This window comes from Plectropomus leopardus, chromosome 13 (genome assembly GCF_026936395.1).
Source record: "Plectropomus leopardus strain MGB_pleo_1.0 chromosome 13, ASM2693639v1, whole genome shotgun sequence".
Classification (NCBI taxonomy): domain Eukaryota; kingdom Metazoa; phylum Chordata; class Actinopteri; order Perciformes; family Serranidae; genus Plectropomus; species Plectropomus leopardus.
In genome coordinates, this window is record NC_142188.1 from 33,945,251 (window position 1) to 33,968,411 (window position 23,161).

General features: G+C 40.2%; 1 protein-coding gene across 1 annotated transcript in view; it reads right to left on the bottom strand.

Moving 5' to 3' along the window:
* atp6v1ba (ATPase, H+ transporting, lysosomal, V1 subunit B, member a) overlaps positions 1–18,456 on the bottom strand; it is a 57,948-nt gene extending 39,492 nt beyond the window's left edge. The window contains exon 1 of the mRNA XM_042501954.2: positions 18,234–18,456. Coding sequence (XP_042357888.1) covers positions 18,234–18,342 — 109 coding nt within the window. The 5' untranslated portion in view covers positions 18,343–18,456. The remainder of the gene's footprint in view (positions 1–18,233) is intronic.
* Positions 18,457–23,161: the final 4,705 nt, after the last annotated feature.

Below are 23,161 nucleotides of genomic sequence, written 5' to 3' on the forward strand. Positions count from 1 at the left end.
TGAAAGAGGGGGGAACTTGAGGGGAGGCGGGAGGTCAGAGCTGGGATGGAGATGGGGGCGCATCATCCTTCTGACAATAAATGAGCGCTACAAAGCAGTGGCTGCTGTGATGTGCAGCCTCACAATCATGTCTTAGCCTCTACTTCAAGGGATTCCCACAGCCCCACTGGACATGGGAATGCTAATTGCCTCAAACCTACAACCAGCCCTCACCCAACACAGACACAGACACACACACACACACACACACACACACACACACACACACACACACACACAGCCAAAAACATGTAACGGTGAGTTATAATACTTAAGACCCCTCAGCCTTTTTCTATGCTGTCGCCGTCACGTTTTCATTCACAGCTGATGGTTTGTAGTCGCAGCACCACACTATTATCAAAGCTGTTCTTTCCAAAAATGGCATAACACTGTCAATCACAGGGCCCAAAACAAACCTGTGCAACATATCTGTAACCATTAATCGGTTAACCGCCACGGATATTTGTGACCAGTTACACATTTCAGTCATTAGGTTAATTTTGCCACTCTTCAGTTTACTGCACCCCACCCATGTCTGTCAGGAGCTAGCTGACTAGCAGCGCACCTCATTCAGCAATTACTGCTAATAAGGCTGTCCTGACCAAACAGCGTTGCTGGGGAAACATTGTGCTCATTCTCCAGTTTTTCCTAGGGTGCCCCGGTCGGTAAGGGGCTGTGTCCACATTGGAGCTGCCGTCAAAGTCGAAGATCAGAACCATCAGTTGGAGAGCCTCAGTGGACTGACACTGCTTCAAGTCGAGCTGCCCCCCACCCCATGCAAAAACCTCCTAGGGACGATTTGGTTCACACACAGATTTTGCTGCAGAGTGAGTGCTCTTGACTTTCATGCTACTCTTTGGTACAGGGAGATGCAGAAAAACAGAAAGCGGCACAGAGGAGAAGAGAGACCTTCTGTTTAGAAATGGCAAATTTACATTCGCAGCAACTTAATAGGACACAGTCTCTGACTTTTGTTTGATATCAAGTGGCAGCAAAAAATGGGTGTTGTATATTTGCAACCCGTTGTTAGCGCATTTAGCTTGTTTACTACATTTTATGAATGCTGTTGTCACAGTGAACGTCCTGCTGAGCACATTCAAACTTTAAAACTTTGTATGGAAAACAACAGGAATCATCAAATATTTGTATGGTGCAGCCAAATCTGACTGGCATAAATCGCAGTCGCGTACAGCCCTTGTCCACACAGTGTTTTCTTCTTAGCTTTAGCATCTTTTTCAGTTGTTCCCTATGAGGATTGGGTGGCTGCATGCGGCTGCCTGGACAAAAAGTGCCATGTCTGGCATCTTTCCTCAGAGTGCTAACCCTTTCTTGTTTGACCGCTTCAAGTGCACTGAAATGAAAACCTCTAAACATTTCAGAGAACCGCTGGTAACGTCACTGCTGCTTTTAAGCTAATCTACAGAGAGACAGAGGAGCCCATCCGTGGTAGCAGAAAGGCCGGTGAAGAGTTGCACCAATGTCGAGATATTGTTGTCATTGAAACAAAATCCATACGCAGTACACTGTTTTTCTGAAGAGGTGGGATTAAGCGCTCCCCAGTGTCCTGCCACCACTTTTCTGCTGCAGACACAGACCCTTAGAGGCTCTATTTTGAGCCATAAAACACCTTTAGCATTGTTGCCTATGTTATCACTGTTAGCTCTGTTAGTGCTTTCAGCAGTGTTAGCAAGGCTAATGGTGCCAACAATAATGCTGAGGGAGTTTTGTAGCTCAAAATGAAGCTGCTTATTCACTGGGGTGACCTGGTAGGAGTCCAGAGGGTGGGCACATTAAATTGGCAGCAACGCATTCTGCCACCTCAACGAAAGACTTCTGTATTTTCTTGTATTTTACCTCTTTTTTTTTTATTAACCAGTTAGTAACCACTTAATGGGTGTCAGCCTCAAAAGCAAATTAAACTAAACTGACATCGTTAGTTTGCATTGTTTTCAAATGCAATTTTAATGTTGAGAGACTCCTCTAAATCATTCCTCATCACACTGACCAAGGAGAGACCCCCCATAATAGAGCAACTACAGTATAAAATATGGTTGACAAAATCCATATTGGGGCTGTTACTTTTTTAAAGGTCCAGTAAGAATGAAAATCAACCATAGATGTAATTTCTATGAATTTATTGGAAGCGCAACCCTTGTATGCACCAGGTCGGTGGTCAGCAGAAATGTCTTGCCCTTCTATTTTCTACTTATCTTCTTGTACATATGGTGCAATAAACTGCACCCTGTGTCTTGATGTTGGGAACGTTTTCCTTTTGCAACATATTTTGCAGTTAAAAAAAATAATAAATCACAGTATATTGCTATATATGTCAGCACAATACTCAGCATATAGCAGGAGTGGAATGGACAAAACAGGACTCCGACTGGCAAGACTGTTGTGCCCAAATCTTTGCAGAGATGCGGCCACATCGTTGGAACCCAAATTGTACTGTTGGACTTGATGAGTGGACGGACAGAGGGCAGGACTCCAGCCGGGTAAGGGGGGCAAACTCTATGTTTGCATCTGGGATACTGGACGCTCAGTCATAGTCTATATAAATAAATTTTACCTTGACCTTGTCGCAAAGTCAAAAACATACACTACAGGAGTGCACTACTGTTTTTTGGTTTGCCTGCATAGGATAAATGGACTATAACTGAGGTCTAATGGGTTAATCAGTCAAATAGTTTGTGGTAATTCAACTGCTTATCTTTCTAGTAATATGGACCACTTCAGCACAATATCATATGCAATCACATGGATGACTTCTGAATTATATCCCACTGGAGAGGTCTTACAGAGGGGCTTAAAGTCTGTGTAAAGTGAATTTAGAGATTTGTTTCAAAACACATTGTAAACGTTGGAAACTGATTGTTGAAAACATGTTACAAAGACCCTTTACTATATAGTACCGAATTGTGAAGTTAGATGGTTGACTGTTTTTTCACCATTTTCCTGTTTTAAGATTTTTTTAGGCAGGCCTAAAACCACAGCTTGATGATGCAATGGAGCTATACTCAGCATAACCCCACCCCTGACAATGTAGCAGTATAAAAAGGAGAAGCATCATTAGCATAGTCCCACGATTGGGTGTGGCCTCCGCTCCTCCAGCGGACACGCTCCCAGCGTTTCAAAAAACCAAGCGATTTTTTGGTCTTTCAAATTTGGTCAGGTGTCTAATAACATATCTTTCGGTGATGTGACAAACTCAGAACACATTTTAATTATCACTTTACACGGACATTTTAAATCTTAGACCAGGTAGTATTCCAGTTGAGTATAAGTGTGTAGTGTCTGGATTAAAAGGCAAAATACTGGGGCGCCCAGTGGCTCAGTTTTTAGAGTGGGCGCCCCATGTATAGAAGCTGTGTCCTCGCCGCAGCAGCCACAGGTTCGATACTGGCCTCAGCCCTTTGCTGCATGTCATCCCTCTCTCCCTCTTTCACACTTGTGCTGTCCTGCCAATTAAAGGCAAAACACCCCAAAAAAATCTTTTAAAAAAAGGCAAAATGCTGTACAATTTTAAACCTAGGAAGGCAATCAGTTTAAGTCATGGCATCCCATGATCTCATTTTGCTGTTTTACATCTGGTGTTCTAATAATGCCTTCAGAGCAATTAAGGTTTTCCCTATTTAAACACTCCTTTCACTGTGATAGCCCATTCATTCAGTCTGTCTGGTTTTCTCAGCAAAAACATACATCTGAGTACATAACACTTATTCTGTTCACTCTGCATAATACTAAATCTGTCAGTAGCCATCACTGCTTCATTTTATGAGCTGATGAAAATGATTTGAGATAGAACAAGCTTTTCTCTCTGTCACTATTTCTTTATTATCTCAAAGATTTCAGTTAAATGAGACTTTGGAAAGCTTTGACAGAAACATTAACATCAAGGTCATACCAAATAATATGAACTTATCCCTGAGACTTGCTAAATAGAAAAAGCAGTGACACAGTAATACCAACCATTATTTGTTTAAGAGTTTTAGAAAGGACAAATATTTCATTTACATAGTGAAAAAGAAATCTGCTTTTGAATACAAAAGCACATCTAGGATTAAGTTTTAAACAGGAGGAGTACAGCTGCCAGAACAGACACACGTCTTCCAACCAATAACCAGCCAATCTGTGTTTTGACACCCCAAAAAATGAGATGGGGTTACTCTTACCTGGATTTACACAGGTAGTCCACGTTAAGAGGACTACCTACCTCACTGCACTGATTGTTAGGAAATGTAATCAAGCTCTAACCTGGAGCAAATTTGTGAGCAAAGTGTCTTGTCAGCAGGGCCTTTTTGCTGGCGGGTGGTATAGTAGAGGAACGTAACGGTTTCATTACAAGTAGCAGAGTGCTATGGTTACAATAACTAGAAGCATGGGTTTTGACAGAAAAACAATTCACAGCCATTTGCTGTGACTGAGGCACAGCAAATGGCTGTGCCTCAAGCGCAACAGGTCACCTGCTCACTTCATAAAGCTTTTTATCATTCTGACCTGGGACAAAACTATAGGCTTTATTACAAATTACATATACTAGTACATACACGCTTCATGTTTTAAAACATTAAGATGTTCAAAATGGCATAAAATACTCTCACACTGAAGCCTGGACTAAGCAGTGGAGTATAAATAACTCTAGTAATGAATCCTAAAACCTGGAAATGAATTAGCATTTCAGCACCTTCCGTTTCCTCGCCTCAAAGTCAATGGGTTTTTTGAATGTGTTGTTCATGGGAACCACTCCTAGCTTAGTATTGCCAAAAACCCCACTGCTTCCAATATCCTAGAAGCCCTGATTCCAGTACACGGACTCACATAAAGAGGATTAGAGGTCAACCAATACTGGATTTTTAAAGGCTGACATAGTTTGGAGCAGGGAAAAGCCGATAAATCGGCCGATATCTCTCTGCCCCCTGACAAAATGTTTTGACAGTGTTGGAACATCTAAGTCAAAGTCATACATAACTAAATAAACCTAACCTTAAACTAACCATAATAATCAGAGGGAGTGATTTTTATTTCTTCAGCTAATGTTTTCCCTAAAAGTCACCCTGTGATTTTCAGATACACAGTGACATCAACTTGACTCCATGTATGAAGCCTCAATACAAAATGGTGATTGGAGATGGGCAGAACTTCTGTTACATATATTTGAAATGTGTATTTGAATTACTGTTGAGAAATTTGTAATCAGTAAAGAGTTCAAATGTACTTTGAAACAAGACACTTCACAGTGAAATAATTTTGCGTGTTCAAAATACTCACAAAACTTACTGAATGATTCATAAAACATAAAAAAACAGGGCTAGGTCAAAACCTTGTATCTGGCCAGATTGTGTATGAAAGATTAGGGGGGCTTTTATTTTAAATCAAGGGGTCTTAATTTGAAACAGGAAGTGGCCAGCATTGCCCAAATAAAAGCTGGTCTGAAGTCAAAGGCACAGTCTGATTCTTGCTGTTTAAATGGCGAGTTATTCAGATAGCAAGATGCACCTGCATGAGGATCAGATGTTTGGATAAGTCAGGAGGAAATCACAATACAGCCCTCAAAGTCGGAGCATTCTTTGTGGCATGTTGTGTATTGCACAACATTGATATGCATCATGGATGTCTCTTGGACATAAATGAAGGCACATTACAGGACGTAGGAAGGCGAGAGGCTGAATTGTGTGTGTCTATGCCAGTTAGCCCAAATATGCCAGCAGCAACACACGTACTGAGAGATCAGCTCCTGCCAATTCTGCTTGATTTTTATGCTGGGCGGCGAGCTTTGTTAACCCCTCCTCCTCCTCCTCACATCACTGTACACTTTTCTGCATTGTAAGGCCGTTCTGGAGGTTCCAAAAAATGATTTAATTGAGCAGGTCGGTTTCTGTAGCAGAAAAACTCTCACATCTATAATTCGCCAAATCCGTCATTTCGCAATCTGCCAATTCCTGGTGCACCTGGCTTTTAAATGGAATGGGAGCTGACACACAGACTGGTTAATTCACGTTCCGCCCAAAACACACCGATGACTAATTAAGAGTCTGAATACAAACCCTCTGTGCCGTGCACCACACCTGGCGCCATGACTATCCGCCATTTAACTAGCAAAATGGACTTCAGCACGCCCCAAACGCATTTGCGCCATGCGTTTTAGACCATGCACTATAGATTTTCTAAATAGGGTCAATAGAGTGACAGCACTGGACCAGTTGTTATGGTCCAGACAAAAAGTCATGTAAATCCATGTTAAAACTGACTAAATAAATAAACTGAGACATGGTCAGAAGCAGAAGGGAGTGACTATCTCTGGAGGTGCACTCACTGATAATTCAACACTATCCACCCTTCTTCAGCTCCAGTCTGGATGTCCATATATCCCTGTGTAAATGGTGGAGGCTGTGCAGCCATGCAGCCAAGTCAGATAATGATAGTTTGTAAAACGTCCTATTGGTGCTGATTAATTGTCCAAAGTGATTAATTTACTGTACTACTTCCTGGATATTGAAAGCTATTGTCAAGTACCAGGAAACTTAACTGCCCATAAAGAAGGTTAGTGACAAAAGTGAGAGTTTTGTTTAGATTTTTTCCCTTTTTGTAGTTTTTGATATCTCTTTTGCACTGTAAGGATTGCCTTTTAATTTCCTTGTACTTGTGCAATGACAATAAAGACATACTCATACGTTCCATTCTATCACTGTATTACCGTATACCAGGGTATATAGATATCCTAAAGGTATGTTTTTCAGTACTGTCATAAATACAGGCACTCCTCTTTCTATTAAACTCATTGTATGAAGTGCACAGCACACACCACTCAAGCCCAGTCTCTGGTCTCTACTGGTGGAACAGGCAGCTGAGCTGAAAGACACAGTGAGACCTAGTGGTGGAGGGAGAAGTTACAGGACTGTAAACAGCCTGCATCCAGCAGGCAGAGAGAGACTGTGTGGAATAACAGCATGTTTTTACACCTAACTTGGTGAATTAAGGATTTAATTGGACCAAACAAGAGCTGGTTATTGTTGGAACAGTGGACTTACTGACAAGAGAAACCAAGACGGTTTGGCTGTTTTATTTTGTTCCCGTCAAGTTTAAATGAGGTGTTTTGAAGGTTGAATTCAGAAGGTGTACAGCTGTTTGTATGAAAAATAGAGGGCTTTTATTTAAGACAAGGAATTTCCTCGTGGATTTTCAGCAAAGGACTAAGATATGAAATATTTCACATCACCCAAGCCTGTGACAGGTTAAATTAAAAGTGCATACTATTTGAGGATTAGGTATAGTAAGGGGCAACAATATTTCCTCCTGTTTAGAGAGCTTTGGTAGATAAAATATTAAAGATTAAAAAAAGGAAGCAAAAGTAGAGGTTTCAATGAAAAGATTATTAGTTTTTGGGGAAGGGGGCGTAAGGGAAATTATATTGCATTACAAGAGAAAAAAATACTATGATGAAGATTAAAAAAAAAAAAAACTTGTATGTGCCCTGGTACCACTTTATCGCCTACTGAATGTCAGCCCATAAAAAGGCTGAAGCACTTAGAGAACCAGCCCTACACTGGGCTGGCTGCTGCTATGGAAATGATGGACTGATACAATGCCAAGGGGAATTTTTTTTATTAGACAATGCACACTTGCTTTGCTAATGACCCACCCATTTTTAAGATGGAGAATGTCAGGAAATTAATTAAGAGCAGTCAGCAAAACAAGTGTGCTGTTCATGTGGATTGGTTTCTGTTCATGCAACAGACAGAAATGGTGTCAAATCCTTAGCCTACATTTTAATGTTCTTTTATGAAAAGAATGGCAAACGCCCACGGGAAAGTCTTTTTTCGACTGACAAACTAGCTGCTTAAGCCTAATTAGAATGTGGATTATAGAACTGTTACAAAAATAACATTGATTTTATAGAAATCACTTTCATGGTGACAGATGAGACATTTGTTTATCGTGACTACATTATTACCATTAATTAAATCTTCACAAAGAAGTATAGTGCCTTGCTCTATGTCTTTTCATAGCACTAAATGACAGAATGCACTACTAAAACAAAGACCAGCCATTTCGTGGGCTAATAGCTTTTGTCGCATTTGACATGAGAGAGACAAAGGCCTCTTAAAAGAAAAGACTTGGTCTGATGAGAATTTTCTTTATTTGTTTATTTTCCTGCTCTGTCTTCGAGTGGCTTTTCAATAGCTGCCTCTCTTAGAGCTCTGTCAAGTCAACAAGGTAGTGACAAACCAACTCAAAGTTGTGATCTTATAGACTGATGCAAGGCAACTGGCTATACTGAACAAAGTCTGTGTGATTTCCTACACACTGAGGTTATGCATTGCTTTAACATAGCAGGGACATGTCTGATTGTGATCTGTAAGCTGTCAGCTCTTCATTCGGAGACATTCTAACAAAGCTCATAGCAAGCATGACAGAGGACTCATTCTATCTCCAGTACTGCTTCAATCAATTCCTGACTAGTCATGTTATTTCAGAAAGCTATTCTTCCTGACTGTTTGTGTTCTTTTAATGGACCGTTCCACTAATTTTACATATGAAGATCAGGTTACTCATCATCAGACGAGTATGAGACTGCAAATCTATAATATACCCAACTGAAACGAGTTAATTTTGAAAATACTCCCATTTATTGCCCCCCATTTATTATAGTCTTTACAGCTGCATGAGGTTTCAGGCAATTATAAAAGCATTTTGTCAAAACTGCAATGAAAACACTTTTTGGCTTTTCTAGGTCACATGATGCTATGGCTATGTACTCCCTCATGATGCAGCAGGCACTATAAGAGCTGTTATTGCATCACATAACTCTTCTAAAGTTGAGCGGATCATCCTGAAGTTTTGAATTCACAATTCCTCTGTAAAATCGTGGACTATCACCTCCCTCATACGTGGCCGCTCCCTCGTATAATGAGCTTGTCTTTCCATTATGGCTCCATAACATGCCTACATGGCCTTGGATTTGAAATAATGATGGCTAGTGTGGTGGCTGCAATAGAAATAAAGCTGCTGATGTTTTGGACATCATCAGCATCGCAATGCTTCTTGGAATGTTATCACCAGAGGAGAAGTCACAGAACATCACTCAGTCATCTCACTATTAAGTTTTATTGTTTTTCAAAAGTATTGCTTTGATTTTGCACAAATCTGTAGGAGAAACCCACCTAGTGACGTTATCTTGAGTTGATCTTAGAGACACCATGAAATGGAGCAATTACAAAAAAAACAGTCTCACATCAAAATATCTAATAGCTACACTGGTGCACAGTGCAAAGCATATTAATTACACAGTAACCACTGTAAATTTGTAAAATGCTTGCGTGCGTTCAAATACTTGTACTACCATACTACCTAGTGTGCCAGAAAATAATTCAGCATGTCCTAATACATAGTGTGTCAAATGCAGCAAGCCAAAAATAGCAGCTACTGCATCCAGTGGCATTTTTTCAGCTTGCAAATCAGCATACTCTTCCAGCTATTTTGACCCACAATTCTTTGCACAGTGGACGATATGTTACATCAACTAAAAAGCAGACAGATGACAGCTTGTTAACAGCTAACGGAAGCCACAATGATGGATGAGAGCACATTCAAGTGACTGATGACCAGTTAAACTGTAATAATAGGAATACAAATTGTTTAGGTGAACAAAAAAATCTGAAAGATACCATCTATTAAAAGACATAACTGTAAAAATAACAATGACAGAGAAGTGCAAATGCAACTTTACTGTCATAAATATAACTGCATATTGGAATCCACTGTGTGTGCAATAATAACTTAAAAGTTAAACTGCACAGATTGTCAAGTAACAGCAGAGCTCTCCAGGTTGAACTCCATCTCTGGCGAGTTTGGGAATGGCACGTTGTTGAATCTCCATAGCAACAGATAAATGAACAAGACAGTCAGCATTCAGGGGGCAATGTTAGCGCCATGTAGTATGTCTCGGGGTGTAACAATACATGTGCTCTTATTGAACTGTTCAGTACAAAGCTCTTGTTTCAGTGCGTATTACAAACGAACGATATGTTGAGTTGAAAATACACTGTGCAAATTGTGTTTAATAGAGAGCTTCTACACTGCCAGGAAGACACCCTAGAAGATGGGTCATTTAAATATAATCCCACCATTGTTCAAAGTAAAACAAATATCCTATTTTATGATGTAAGTTGTAATAACAAATGAATTAAAAGAACATTAAAAAAAATTAAAAATTAAAAATCAAGGAAATTTCTCAAGCATTTCTGTTTTTTTGCTATACCAAAATCGTACCAAACCATAATACCACTGAACCTTTCCCCCTTTAGTATGTCCCTGTTATGTGCATACCACATGCAACAGTACATATACTGAACAAAAATATAAATGCAACACTTTTGTTTTTGATCCCATTTTTCATGAGCTGAAATCAAACAAAAATCTGTCTAAATCTGTGTTAGTGAGCACTTCTCCTTTGCGGAGATAATCCGTCCCACCTCACAGGTGTGGCATATCAAGATGCTGATTAGACAGCATGATTATTGCACAGGTGTGCCTTTGGCTGGCCACAATACCAGGCCACTTGAAATGTTCGGTTTTATCACACAGCACAATGCCACAGATGTCGCAAGTTTTGAGGAAGCGTGCAATTGGCATGCTGACTGCAGAATGTCCACCAGAGCTGTTGCCCTTGAATTGAATGTTCATTTCTTTACCATAAGCCATCTCCAAAGGCATTTCAGACAATTTGGCAGTACATCCAACCAGCCTCACAACTGCCGACCACGTGTAACCACACCAGCCCAGGACCTCCGCATCCAGCATGTTCACCTCCAGCATATTCACCTCCAGGATCGTCTGAGACCAGCCGCCCGGACAGCTGCTGCAACAATCAGTTTGCATAAGCAAAGAATTTCTGCACAAACTGTCAGAAACCGTCTCAGGGAAGCTCATCTGCATGCTCGTCGTCCTCATCGGGGTCTCGACCTGACTGCAGTTTGTCGTCGTCGACGAACCGACTTGAGTGGGCAAATGCTCACATTCGATGGCATCTGGCACGCTGGAGAGGTGTTCTCTTCACGGATGGATCCTGGTTTTCACTGTTCAGGGCGTGGGTGAGCAGTCTGCTGATGTCAAGGTTGCGGATCGAGTGGCCCGTGGTGGTGGTGGGGTTATGGTATGGGCAGGCATTCCAGTTCCTGCCAATATCCAGCAACTTCACACAGCCATTGAAGAGGAGTGGACCAACATTCCACAGGCCACAATCAACAACCTGATCAACTCGAATGAGATGTGTTGCACTGCGTGAGGCAAATGGTGGTTACACCAGATACTGACTGGTTTTCTGACCCTAAAGACCCCCCAATAAAGCAAAACTGCACATTTCAGAGTGGCCTTTTATTGTGGCCCGCCAAAGGCACACCTGTGCAATAATCATGCTGTCTAATCAGCATCTTGATATGCCACACCTGTGAGGTGGGATGGATTATCTCGGCAAAGGAGATGTGCTCACTAACACAGATTTAGACAGATTTGTGAACAATATTTGAGAGAAATTATCTTTTGAGTTCAGCTCATGGAAAATGGGAGCAAAAACAAAAGTGTTGCAATCATATTTCTGCTCAGTGTACTTCCTAAGGGCAGTTACAGCACCAACTGAGAGTAAAAAGGAAAAGTATGGGATTAAAATGCTACTTTTCTGTGAGAAGTGAAGAAAATGGCATACATTCCTTTTGATGTCTTTGGAAAGCACAAAATGTTAAGTTTCATCATTAAAATGCATTTTTATTTGAGCACCTTTGCCCCTTAAAAATTGGATTTATTTATCATAGAATAATAATAATGATCACAGCAATTTTAATGGTACCTCTGCCACTGCCTACAGTCAGTGAAGTAACATATTACAGTAAAATATTACATGTAGCAGGATTTGTGGTAATAGTTTTTATTTTTTTAAGTTCTGCAGTGATTGGGCTTGGCCAATGCCAGCAGGTTCCTCAGTGCCCCCAAAAACACACCAGGTTAAGGATAAGGTTCCTTATCTCCATTTCCTCTCTCCTCCTTTATTTGATAATTTAAAGTCTCTAAAAATGGCTGTATGAGTCCATATGCTTACTTTGTTTGTCTCTGGGTTTGGTTTGGCACAAAATGTGATTCACACTCTAAAAAAGGGGAAGTTACACCTAAAACAGGAACAGGACAACCTTCCTCTGCAACAAAGAAGTTCGTAAGTTACAACACCACTGAATAATATTCCACGATTCCCTTATGCACTGTGAACTGAAAAAGAGCACTGAAACCTTCCTAGAAGTGCACTCTCTGCTCTGCATAGTGGTGGGCTGTCTATCTCTCATCTGACCTAGCTTCTAAAGCCACCTGCTGAGCAGGACCAAAGGTGAGCTACACACTTGGCTTTGGCAAACAGGCATTTGGATCAGCACCTGTAATAAATCACATATTTCTGTGTAAATTCTATGGTTTTGCATCTAGTCAAGTCAATAAAACTTCAGACCCAGGCCCATGCCCATGCCTCTTCCATTTAAAGAAGCAGAAGGGCCATTAAAGGAAAAATAACCTCTAACCAAAAGCAGGGGCTTAAAAACATGCAAAACATATTGTAACTACAGCACCTGTAGAATTTGAAAAGCACATAAGAGTTTCTTGACAGTTATTTGAGATTATTATTTGGCTCTGAATTGCTGCCTCAACATTAGAATGTACCGCTGCTGCTTAGTAATGTGTTTGATCAGAGAAAAAAGGTGAGGCATTCAGCTACAACAAAATTAGAGAATTTCAGAGGTTGGATTGTTAGATGTTTTTACGTCAAGGGTTTTATCACATGTTACATGTGCTTTGCTTACCTCTCAAGATGGCCCAGGTTCCATTAAGTCATTTCCTTCTAGTTTGCTAAAAGGCTTTTAGTCCATGCTTGCCTCTGACACTTACACAAAAGGAAAAACCATCACCTTGCTGGCTTCGTGGCTTGGGCCATGTTCAACAGCATAATCAAAGTCATGGTAAAGGCTCAACATCAGGCCCACAGAGCAAAGTGCCAAACAACACCAAAATTTGTCAGTATCTGTGCTGATTGGAAAATGTAATCAGCATGGCCATATAATGATCAACTAGAAAAGAGCACTCAGTAAAGAACAAACCTCCCTTAGGTGTCTAAGCAGCCACCCCGGCTGCTCGCAGCCACTCCAGACAATGCTTGTAATTCCAGCAGACACAGCACAGTTTGTTTCAGTGGCATCCCAGAAGCTAATAATAATAACAAAACACTCCTCGTCGGAGCAACATCATGTTGCACAGAGCGGATCGATTTCTTGTGAACAGGGACTGTATGTGAAATATAGATACAATTTAGTTTTGAGTATGAATGTATTTTTGATGACTAAAAGACAGCCACAAATCTTTGAACCATCGTTCCTAACTGGACTAGGCTACAGCACAACAAAGTAGGTATTAACAAGAAACACAACAAAAACAGACCAAAGAGGAAAACATTTAACTATTTTGCTCAGTTATTTATGGTAAAATTTATAGTAACCCCTCCCCCTTTCATTTTCCTTTTTGTCATTACTGTAATGTAATTGTTATTTATGGCATCTATCACACTATCACAGTGTGGTATCACAGTGTGGCAGATGAAAAAAAATGTGGTGCAGTGGCCCCCACTGAAAATGATCCTCCTGACTCCCTTACAGTCAAGATGGTGTCAAAGATTAACAAAAACAAACTGACTAGTTCAACTCATATTAGGCTTAGGTGGTACCACGGCATAGCGGTATACCAGGATATCTAAAAATCCCTAGCAGTATGTTTTTCAATACCGTCATAATTACAGGTGCTCCTCTTAGTATTAAAATCATTGTATGTAGTACACAGCATGCACTACCAGAGCTCGGTCTCCGGTCTCTGCTGGTGGAAGAGTCAACTGAGCTGAAAGACACAGCGACACCTTGTGGTGGAGAGAGAAGTTATATGACTGTAAACAACCGGCAGCCAGCAGGTAGAAAGACGATGGGGAATAACAGCATGTATTTGACAACTACCTTGGTGAATTAAGGATTATTTGGACCAAACTTGAGCTGGTGATTGTTGGAAAAGTGGACTTACTAAGTAGATTACTAACATGAGAAACCAAGACGGTTTGGGTGAGTTTGGTTTTGTTTCCATCAAGTTTGAATGAAGTGTGTTTTATGGTGAGTTAACAAGGCAATTAAGCCTCTTCAGTCTTCAGTGACTGAAAGATAGTTGAATTCAAAAGGTGTACAGTTGTATTTCTCTGTTTATAAGAAAAAATAGCTGTGAGAAAATTACTTTCTTAACATTTTGTGGGTTTCTAGTGTGTAATTATTTGTCTGAAAGGCTGAAAGTAAGAAGAACAATTGCCCTTGGGGCAGCGCCACACATATACCCTGACATATACTGTATATATACAGTACATACATACAGTACATATACTGTATAAATTTCAGGAAGGTACAAACGCATGGAATATTACTATTTTACCAAGCCAAACATATATATTGATGTAATCCTCTAAAGTGTAACTTTAGAGGATTACATCATTTAATTGGAATTAATCTGGTTTACAAATAAACAAAACTTTTCTATAAAAGGGAGTGTTTGAGCCACCACGAAATGTGTCCTGCAACAGACATTTATGAAAAAACATGCAGCCCCTTCCAGCCAGTTAAGAGGCATGAGGAAACAGCAGTCAATGAGAGTATAAAAATCATATATAGTTTAGTTAATAGTTTTCAAATATTGTAAATTTCTTCAACAATAAAAAGTTTCAGAGCATATAGCCATAAATATACAAACAAAGTATTAGACCAATGGGTCCAGTAGTTTGTGAGATAAGCTGTGGACAGATAGATGAACACACCCACACACAAATGACCAAATGCATGATCACTGCCAGGCGAGATAGCACACCACCACATGAACAACTTATCAAAGTGATCATCAAGCTAGATTAAGATATAGAAACTATGCCTTTGTTTTGTTTACATAGGAAAACAATGGAGCAATCATTTGCCCCTTTACATAATACTGTTTAATGATTCCCTCAGCAGGACATTCATCTAAAACTTGGACGTTATCAAAACCATTGCTAACATAATCAAAACAGATACATGAACTTTGATCAAATAACAGTTTTGATATTAGGAAGATATTGATTATCAGTTCAGTTATTCCATACTTACAGTATTAGGCTGATAGTAAAAACCTCAACTGTTACACTGTGTTTATATATACACAAAAATTTAGAAGTTATGAGAGAAGATTTCAGTGTAACAAAATAACAATTTTAAATAGGGCTGGGCAATATATTAAATATTCTCTATGTATTGCTGCTTGTTTCTCATGCAATGTATAAAATGACTTTATCTTGACCATTGAGCATACAATGTGTTGTTTTTATGAGCCACCGGCGACTACGGAGCACCAGTGCGACTTGCAAAAACCAGTAATACATGAACTGAAGTGGCGTCAGTTTGTTGCTGCTGACAGTGAAAGAATCCTCACGGTTAAAGATGCCACAGTGTCTGTTTAACTGTCTGTTAAAGCTAACATCCAACTGTCGACCGGAGGTTTCAAGCCCACAGCAAAAACATTGGCACTTCCAGGCTAAGACAAACCGGGTCCTTTAAAATAAAAGCACCATGGGTCCTAGTTTGATAGTTCATTCAAAGGGCATATAAAAATCTTGCGATATATATTGTGTATTGTGATATTGCTTTTAAATATCGCAATATTATTTTTAAGCCATATCGCCCAGTCCTAATTGCAAACAACACTCTTTTAACCAATACAATTTCCTGAGAATGAAATTATTAGGCTTGGGACATATTTTTCCATTCCTTCCTGACAGAGTCTGAATTTTATTTTTGACTGACTGTTGAGCCATTATATCACTCTTTAGAGCCAGACACCATTGAGAAAAACAGTAATTTAACATCACCAAACACAGGAGTTGCTGGTCTACTGCTGCCTTGAACACTTTGTTTGTTTGTGTTACAGTGTGACTTTGGCATCTTAAAGGTTTAGTATGAATTAACCAAAGTTACACAATAAGCCACAAGTCTCAGCCACTATTGTGTGAATGTGTGTGTGAATGGGTAAATGTGATGTAGTGTGAAAGCACTTTGATTAGTCGTAAGACTAGGAAAGCGCTATACAAGTACAGGCCCATTTGCATATAGAAAAATGTTTTTTAAAAGCTTAGGGGAAAATGTCATGGGAAAAAAGAAAAAAAGCAAGGGAAAAACTATATTTATAATTACCATAATGACATCTTTACAATCATGTTACAAAACTATAATAATTTTAAGGTCTTTCTCCAAATATTTTCTTTTTCTTTTCTTTGCTGTTGTTTTTTGAATACTGATTTTCATATAATGTTCTTGTACTTTTTACTCATTCCTTGATCGTTATCTGGCCATTTCTTCTTTGGATGCTCACTGCCTTCTTCCCATGTTATGAAGAAATCAAGCCAGTTTACTCAGGTTTTAAATGGTTAACAGCATAAAACATACTGTGCAATTAAAGTTTATTATTATATTTATGTATAAAACCAGGTTGTTGGCTATCTGCTGGAGATTACCTTAGTTAGCTGCTTAAATTGTTGGTGGGGGGGTGGGGGGTCAGGTAATTTCCTTATATTTGGGTAATTTCTGCTTTTGTTGCTTTTTGCATTTCTCATCTTTGCTGGGCAACAGTTTTGTGTAAAAGGAATTAAAAGCCCATCTCGTGCAGACACCTCTCCCAAAATAAGACTTTTGAAGGTAAATTATTTAAGCAAATAATGGGGCTATTTATTGAAGTTTTATGGTATAACTATACAAAAAAAACTGTGTCTATCTGGCAAACAGCTGAGGATCAAATGTGTCCATAGACCAATAGGTGTGAGTCTATATTTTCTGCAATATTCTCCTAAACTTTACCAAGCATTTTTTAACAACTGGGGCTATAAGTGACAAAGACGTATTTTTCTTTCCATCAGGCTATAAACTGCCCTTCTTCTGCTCTGCTCAGCAGCTCTGCTAGCTGCAGCGCTCATGTGATCGATCACATGAGCGATCATCACCATCTGTCACCAGTCTGAGCTTCACAGTGCTCCAGCTACCAACAGTCCACAGGAAAGCATTTCTTACAGCGCCACGCATTAAAGGCCAGGGCTGAAGGGCGCAGTACCCTACATGCAGCAGACTCTGCCTTCTATTTTCCAGTCTCCTTTCGGCACATGAAATAAAAAAAAAACACTGTGCACGGTGTCTCATTCATTCTCATGGCTGCCATCAGTCAGCTGACGCGCTGCTCTGTTGGCTAATCCACTGCGCTAGTGACATGTAGCTAACGTTAGCTAACATCATACATCTGTGGACTGTAGAACCACTGAGCTCGCGCGTAGTCATCACAACAGTGACACTGATACGATGACAAGTAAAACTAATGGATGCATTTTACGTTACGTGTGGCAATGACTCTGCGCTGACTAGCCGCTGTTAGTTAGTCACAGCTAGCTTAGCTGGTTTGCTATTTGACACATAACATACGTGTAGTTTTATGAACACGACGTGTAAAGCAAATGGTGGTGGCAGTTTTGACGTTACTACTAAAATGCAGCACTGACACGCATTTAGTTGTCGCCGCAAAAAAACAACTACCGTTAGCTTGTGTGTGATCGTGATTAGCTTCAGAGCTTGTTAGGTAACGTTAGCTAGCCAGGGGTAGCTGCATTCAGTGTCACTAGGAATACACACCATTATGAAAAGCCATTGCTGATAATTTGTACTCTTTCCTTTAACACTAACACACTCTGCACACGTTTTACACATATCTAACATGGAAACCAACAGTCCTAGTACTGGAATCTAACTTTACGTATTTCTGTAAATAAGAAATAAAAAACACCACTTCGGAAAATGTACTGAAATTGAATTCAGCAATCCAACTTCCCTGCAATAATAGAAATGAAAACAAACCATTACTTTCCTGGATTCTAGCTAAACTTTTTTTCCAACTACAATGTAAAAAGAAAGGCATTTTCTCGGTGTGTTTTACTGATTAAAGCTTGACATTAACGGATTACTGTGACAAGCCAGTCTTCTTCCTCATCGTCACCCTGACATTGAATGCAGCACAACAACCTTGTTAGCTTGTAGCTGAGCTGCAGCTAGCTCCAGCTGCCTGTTCTCAGTACTCACTGAGCCGGGGCTGAGAGATGTAGTTTCGGGTCACAGCCTGCGTGTGTGTCCTCGCTGCTGCTGCCAAGCCGTTCACGTCCATTGCCCTGTTTGCCACCAGTGCAGTCATGGTCGGGAGAAGAAGAGCAAACCTTTCAAAGCTAACGTTAGTCGGTGTGCTTTGCTAGCTGGTGCTAACAGAAATGACAGCAGAGCGCTGGTCATATGACTCTGAAGAACCGGATGTTCGGTGGAGAGAGGGGATGAGGGAGAATGGAGTAGACTCATGGGCGCGCATGTTGTGTGCGCGCAAGAGCAAAATATGAAGAAGCAGAGATCTGGAATTACTTTTTTCAGTCACAAAGTCAAAGCACATTCCCAGAGAACGGTGCAGCCTACAAAATGTAACAACATAATTACAAATGCAAATACCACAAAACTTAAGTTAAAAGCCCTTGCTATTATTTGCTTAAACCGCTGAAGTAAACAGGCTTGTACTTGGGACAGGCATCTATATGGGACAAACTCTCCTTGCACACAAAACTGTTGCTCAGCAAAGATGGAAATACAATCAAGTTGTTATTTAAACCTATTTTTTGCATTTTGATTAATATGCCTGTATTCCTGTCTTTTTTGCTGCTCATGGTTTCAGTATGAACTGAATGACTGAATCATAGAGAATCTTAGGGGTTGATCACATAGAGATATATCGCTAAAGCAGCGACGCAAGCAGAACCCTTGTTTCCCTTTGGTAGCCTACAGCAGGCCTGTCGGTCGCTCCTCTCTTGCTGCTGTGTTGTGCTGTGTTTTTTTGGTGTTTTTTTGGTTGTGAATAAAAGCTGAAATATTTTTAACTTTTCTGCTAAAGGTACGGGGTCGCTCTGCTCCTCAATGTCACCTTCAGCCACAGGCGCTCCCAGCTGCATTTTCCAGATGTGCTTCCAAGGTGTAGCCTATGCACAATCTAAGCAGCAAACTAACATTAGCCCCTGCTGGTAGCCAAATAACTTCCATAATAATGAACTGCATGGTAACCGGGCTTATAATAGAGACAGGCTTTTATTTCTCAAAATGTGTCGCCACACCTGGCTAATAAAAGGGACTGGGAGTTTCAGGATTTTCAGTCAGTCATTTTCTGTAACCGCTTGTCCTCGTAAGGGTCGCGGGGGAGCTGGAGCACAATCCCAGCTGTCATCGGGCGGAAGGCGGGGTACACCCTGGATAGGTCGCCAGACTATCGCAGGGCCGACACATATAGACAGACAACCATACACGCTCACAGTCACACCTAAGGGCAATTTAGAGTCACAAATCAACCTGAGCTGCATGTCTTTGGACTGTGGGAGGAAGCCGGAGACCCCGGAGAGAACCCACGCAGACAGGGGGAGAACATGCAAACTCCGCACAGAGGGGCCCCAACCGTTTCAGGATTTTATTTGAAATTTTATGGTATTAGCACTTGCATATTGGTTGCATGCAGTTATAAGATCTAGCTGCCAATTCTACTGTGTTAAACAAAAGGCAAGTCAAGGCAAGTTTATCTCATACAGACACAAGGCAATTCAACATGTTTTACAGGGTCACATAAATATAATACAATACATAAAGGAAGCATTATAATTGAATTCAAACAATTAAAGACAATCAAAGAAGCAAAAGCAAGCAAATAAATAGTTATAAGTTAAAGAAAAAGTATTGTTATTGGAAAACCACAGTGAACAATAATGTTTTAATTTAAATTGGTTAATAGTTTCGGCATACTTCAGGTATTCAACTCAAAGATGCTTCACCTTGCTTGGTTTTGATCTAAATGCTGACTAAACCTGTCCCAGATGACCTGAGTGGTCTGGATGCTTTGTACCATACAAGTAAATCAGAAACGTATTTAGGTCCAAGACCATTTAGTGCTTTATAGACGAGTAAAAGGATTTTAAAATCTCTCCTTTTCCACACAGGAAGCCAGTGCAGAGATTCAAGTGCTGTAATATGCTCCACTTTCTTGGTGTTAGTTGGGAGTCTGGCGCAACATTTTAAACAAGCTGTAGCTGTCTCACTGATTTTTCACTAAGACCTTTGAAGACACCATTGCAGTAGTCCATCCTGCTCAAAATCAATACATTTACAAGTTTTTCTGTATCTATTTAGACAGAAATCCTTTACTTTTTGCTATATTTTCAAGGTGTTTGTAGACTGATTTTTGACTGTCTTTATGTGGCTGTTGAAATTTAGGTCAGAGTCCATAAGTACAGCAAGATTTTTGGCTTGATTTGTATGTTTTAAATTCACAGGCTTCAGGTGAGCACTGACTTTTAATTATATGGGACCACATACATTTATTTCAGTTTTTTCTGTGTTCAGTGGCAGAAAACTCTGGCACATCCATTCAATGACCTGTTCAGTGCACTTATTCAGCAAATCTAAGGGACTGTAGATTTGTGTTGACACTTTTATGTAGAACTGAGTGTCATCAGCATAAGTATGGTAGGAGATATAATATTCCATGATCTGAGTAAGAAGGAGCCTGTAAATGGTGAATAGAAGAGGCTGAATAGACACTGAAGGAATTCCACATGTGATTTATGTTTGCTCAGACCAGACTCAGAATTACTGATTGATTCAAAATGGTCCCTGTCTTGTAAATATGATTCAAACCGAAAAAAGTCACATCAAGTTATTTTAAAAGACAAACACTCCAACAAGCAGGAAATTGGTTGAAACTTTGTTTGCAGTGAGTATTGTAGACACTCATTACTGCCCGAAGCGAAGGAGTTCAAATTTACTTTGTATACAAACTCTGTGTGTGTGTGTGTGAGAGAGAGAGAGAGAGAGAGAGAGAGAGAGTGCATGCGTGTGATATACATCCACAGTATAAGTAACATAAGGTTGTTTAACATCAATAAAAGAACATTTAACACCAATATATCAATACATACTGTATACATAGGTATCTATTGTAAAAAAAAAAAAAGAAGAGAAAAATGACAGAAAAAAAGAGTGTGTGCTGTAAGATGAACTCCAGCTGGTCAGTGTTATGTATTGTGTTGTGTGTGCATGTCTCTCTCTCTCTCTCTCTCTCTCTCTCTCTCTATATATATATATATATAGCTTACGTTAATTAGTTCGTAATGTTTAGTCCCTGTATTATAATATTGTTGTTAATAGAAAGCATTTACAACATTGCATCAAAAATCAAAGGTATAAATTGTAAACAAATAAAAACAATGAAAAGGCAGAGTGTGAGGAGATTGACTGCAGCTGTTATGTGTTGTGTGGGTTGTCTGCAGCTGTGACATGCACTGACTTCTAGAGCACTGACTGTTTTCTCCAAGTATATGTTGCATCTTGATCTGGCCAGAGAGTGTAATGAAATCATGGACTTTACATTTTGTAAAGTACTTTGTTTCCATTATATGTGCTACATTGTAACAGGAAATGTTGCTCTGTGTCCCCTTCCTCTCGCTCTCTTTCTCTCTCGCCTAAATGCACACACACACACACACACACACACACACACACACACACACACACACACACACACACACAGAAACACAGATACACATGTGTACGTTCCCATACACAATGTCTTGGTGTGTTTACTGTTGAGTGACAGGTAAATTGAAATGATTGCACACATTTTCCCCTTAAAAACTCTTAGTTTGCTGTTTTCTCATTTTTGGAGCTCTGATCCATTCTCATTTGACGCAGCATGTTCTGCACAATAGCTCGTAAGCGACTGTTTGAAAATGATTGTGAACCGTGCCCCCTGCACAACCAACACACTGGCAGTCCCACATCACATAGAGACATGCACAGTTCTCTGCTAGTGGAAAAGCACTACATATTGAAGTGGTAAGCACTGCCATGTGAGGCTGACGGCAGCCCCTAGAGAGCTCATCCAAACGTTTCAGGCGGCATGCAAAAAATAGCAAATTAATGCAAGTGAAGTGCTTCTGCCTACAGGAGCAGTGCCCTCATTTTTGAAATACCAGTTTTTCCCTGAGTCTTTTATGATGAGTTCAAAGGAATATTATTTCCCTTAAACTCCTCAGATCCACCCATCTCTGTTCGGCAAATAATAGGTATCAAATGTTCATGCGTTCATTTTGCATGTCTGCTGCTGTTGTTAAAGGGCTCACTCAGTGGCCTAATGTATAAAATGTATGTTAAATTCAGTTCAGTGGGCTACCCCAAGGAACTACATTGATCCTGAGTGATTCCACAGCATTCAACATGCCCTGTATGCAGATAATGTACAAAGCTGAAGGTTAGAGTTAAAAGATTTGGAATGATGGAAGGGTATGTGGTGCATCTGACCTTCATGCAGAAGACTGGAGGTTACACTCTGTTGCAGACTGACCATCCATCCCATTTTAGTGAACCTTTCTCAGTGAGGCCGTATATCTTTATCCTTACATACTGTTTAGGCTCAAATTTGACTGAACAGTATAAACTCCATAAATGCCATTATTTTAGCCTGAAATTTCGTGACTTTCCTTAACTAACACAAAATGTGCAAAAAAAAAAAAAAATTCTAGGCATTTGTAAAGGTGCTGCAATTTTTGTACATTGAGACTGTTCTGGGTCAGATTTGACCTGCATCTATGAAATGGATTTTAGATCCTTGTCATGGTTCCTGCATCCTCCTCCCCCTCACAGCCAGTAAATTTCCATTCACCTTCCTCTGACCTGCTCTACCTCCAAGCCACGCCCACTGCTGCAGCCTGCTCTCCCACAGCTGCAGCTCATCACCAATCAACCCGGTATTTAAGACACTCCTGTTCACACACTCATTGCCAGATCGTCCTCTGCAGCATGCATGTCTTTCCAGCACTCTCCAAACAGATCATCCGTTGCCGACTCTGCCTGTCCCCGACCTGCTCTCCTCGCGTGAACCTACCTGCCTTCTGTCCCCGACCACGTGCTCAGTTTCGGCATTCCGGAAATCTGAC